Source organism: Penaeus monodon, chromosome 23 (genome assembly GCF_015228065.2).
Source record: "Penaeus monodon isolate SGIC_2016 chromosome 23, NSTDA_Pmon_1, whole genome shotgun sequence".
Lineage (NCBI taxonomy): Eukaryota > Metazoa > Arthropoda > Malacostraca > Decapoda > Penaeidae > Penaeus > Penaeus monodon.
This window is the reverse complement of record NC_051408.1, coordinates 35,863,145-35,864,136: the sequence shown is the minus strand read 5'-3', so window position 1 is coordinate 35,864,136 and position 992 is coordinate 35,863,145. Positions and strand designations below refer to the sequence as shown.

Genomic DNA, 992 nt, shown 5'->3' with positions numbered 1-992 from the left:
TTAGACCATTAAAAGATAATTTGAAGAATTGGACTGGCAAAAAGTACTTTGAGATAATAAATGTTTTTTTTGTGTACTGTATTTCTTTATTTGATTTTAATATTCTGATTTATTTTACATACATGCATATGAATTACAGTCATATGAAGTGCAGTTATACTAAATATTTAAAATCGATCTTTTGATATCAGGGTGACCCCACTCTCCTAGCCCCATCTGTAAAAGCAATGGGTGCTCTAATGGAGCAAAACTCTGATATACTGACCGTGGAGGGAATTCAGTTATTACTGGATTTACTTAAGGACTGGACAACTCGGAATGAAGAGTCACGAGTACCTGAATATTTGGTGAGTATAAGCTGAAGTACATTGATTGATAATATAGTACAGTGGTGGCTTTTCCCTTTTCAGTTAAAGTGATTAAAAAATGATAATGATAAAAGAGAAGATTAGAAAACATTCAGAGAATTGAAAGAAAAATCTTATCCTTTTTTGACCATCATATTTTTGTTTACAGGCTCGTTGGTCAACTGAATGCTGCTTAAAGCACGAACAGAATCGCCAGAATATGGTAACAGCAGGTGCTCTTGGCATTCTGGTAACTTTCTTGCAGGGACAGAAATCAAACTCCAAAGCTATCAGAACAACAAGCAAAGCCATTCGAGCTTTTACACTTGATGATGATATGAGACAGGAGTATGGAAAGGCTCATGAACATGCAAGGCTCTTAGTAGAGGAGCATAGACTCATTCCTATTTGTTTAGAGATGATCAAAAGTAAGTTAGTAAGTGCTTTTCACTGTACAGAGTTAAAATTTCCAAATTATATTAATATGTATACATATATTTCAATTCATTTAGATTTTCTTCATGTATTTGTTTATTTGTTTTATCACTGAACTTGAAGCTATCAGGAATTTTCATTATGGATTAATGCATGGACAAGTAAACTGTTGGATCTGGGTGCCTCATGGAACAAAATCTGAGTATACAT

General features: G+C 33.6%; 1 protein-coding gene across 1 annotated transcript in view; it reads left to right on the top strand.

The window, feature by feature from the left end:
• Nucleotides 1–191: 191 nt before the first annotated feature.
• Nucleotides 192–992, top strand: part of LOC119588396 (armadillo repeat-containing protein 6-like) — a gene marked incomplete at its 5' end in the record, with an annotated part of 1,751 nt that continues 950 nt past the window's right edge. The window contains 2 exon segments of the mRNA XM_037937075.1: nt 192–347; nt 517–775. Of these exon segments, the coding sequence (XP_037793003.1) occupies nt 192–347; nt 517–775 (415 nt within the window).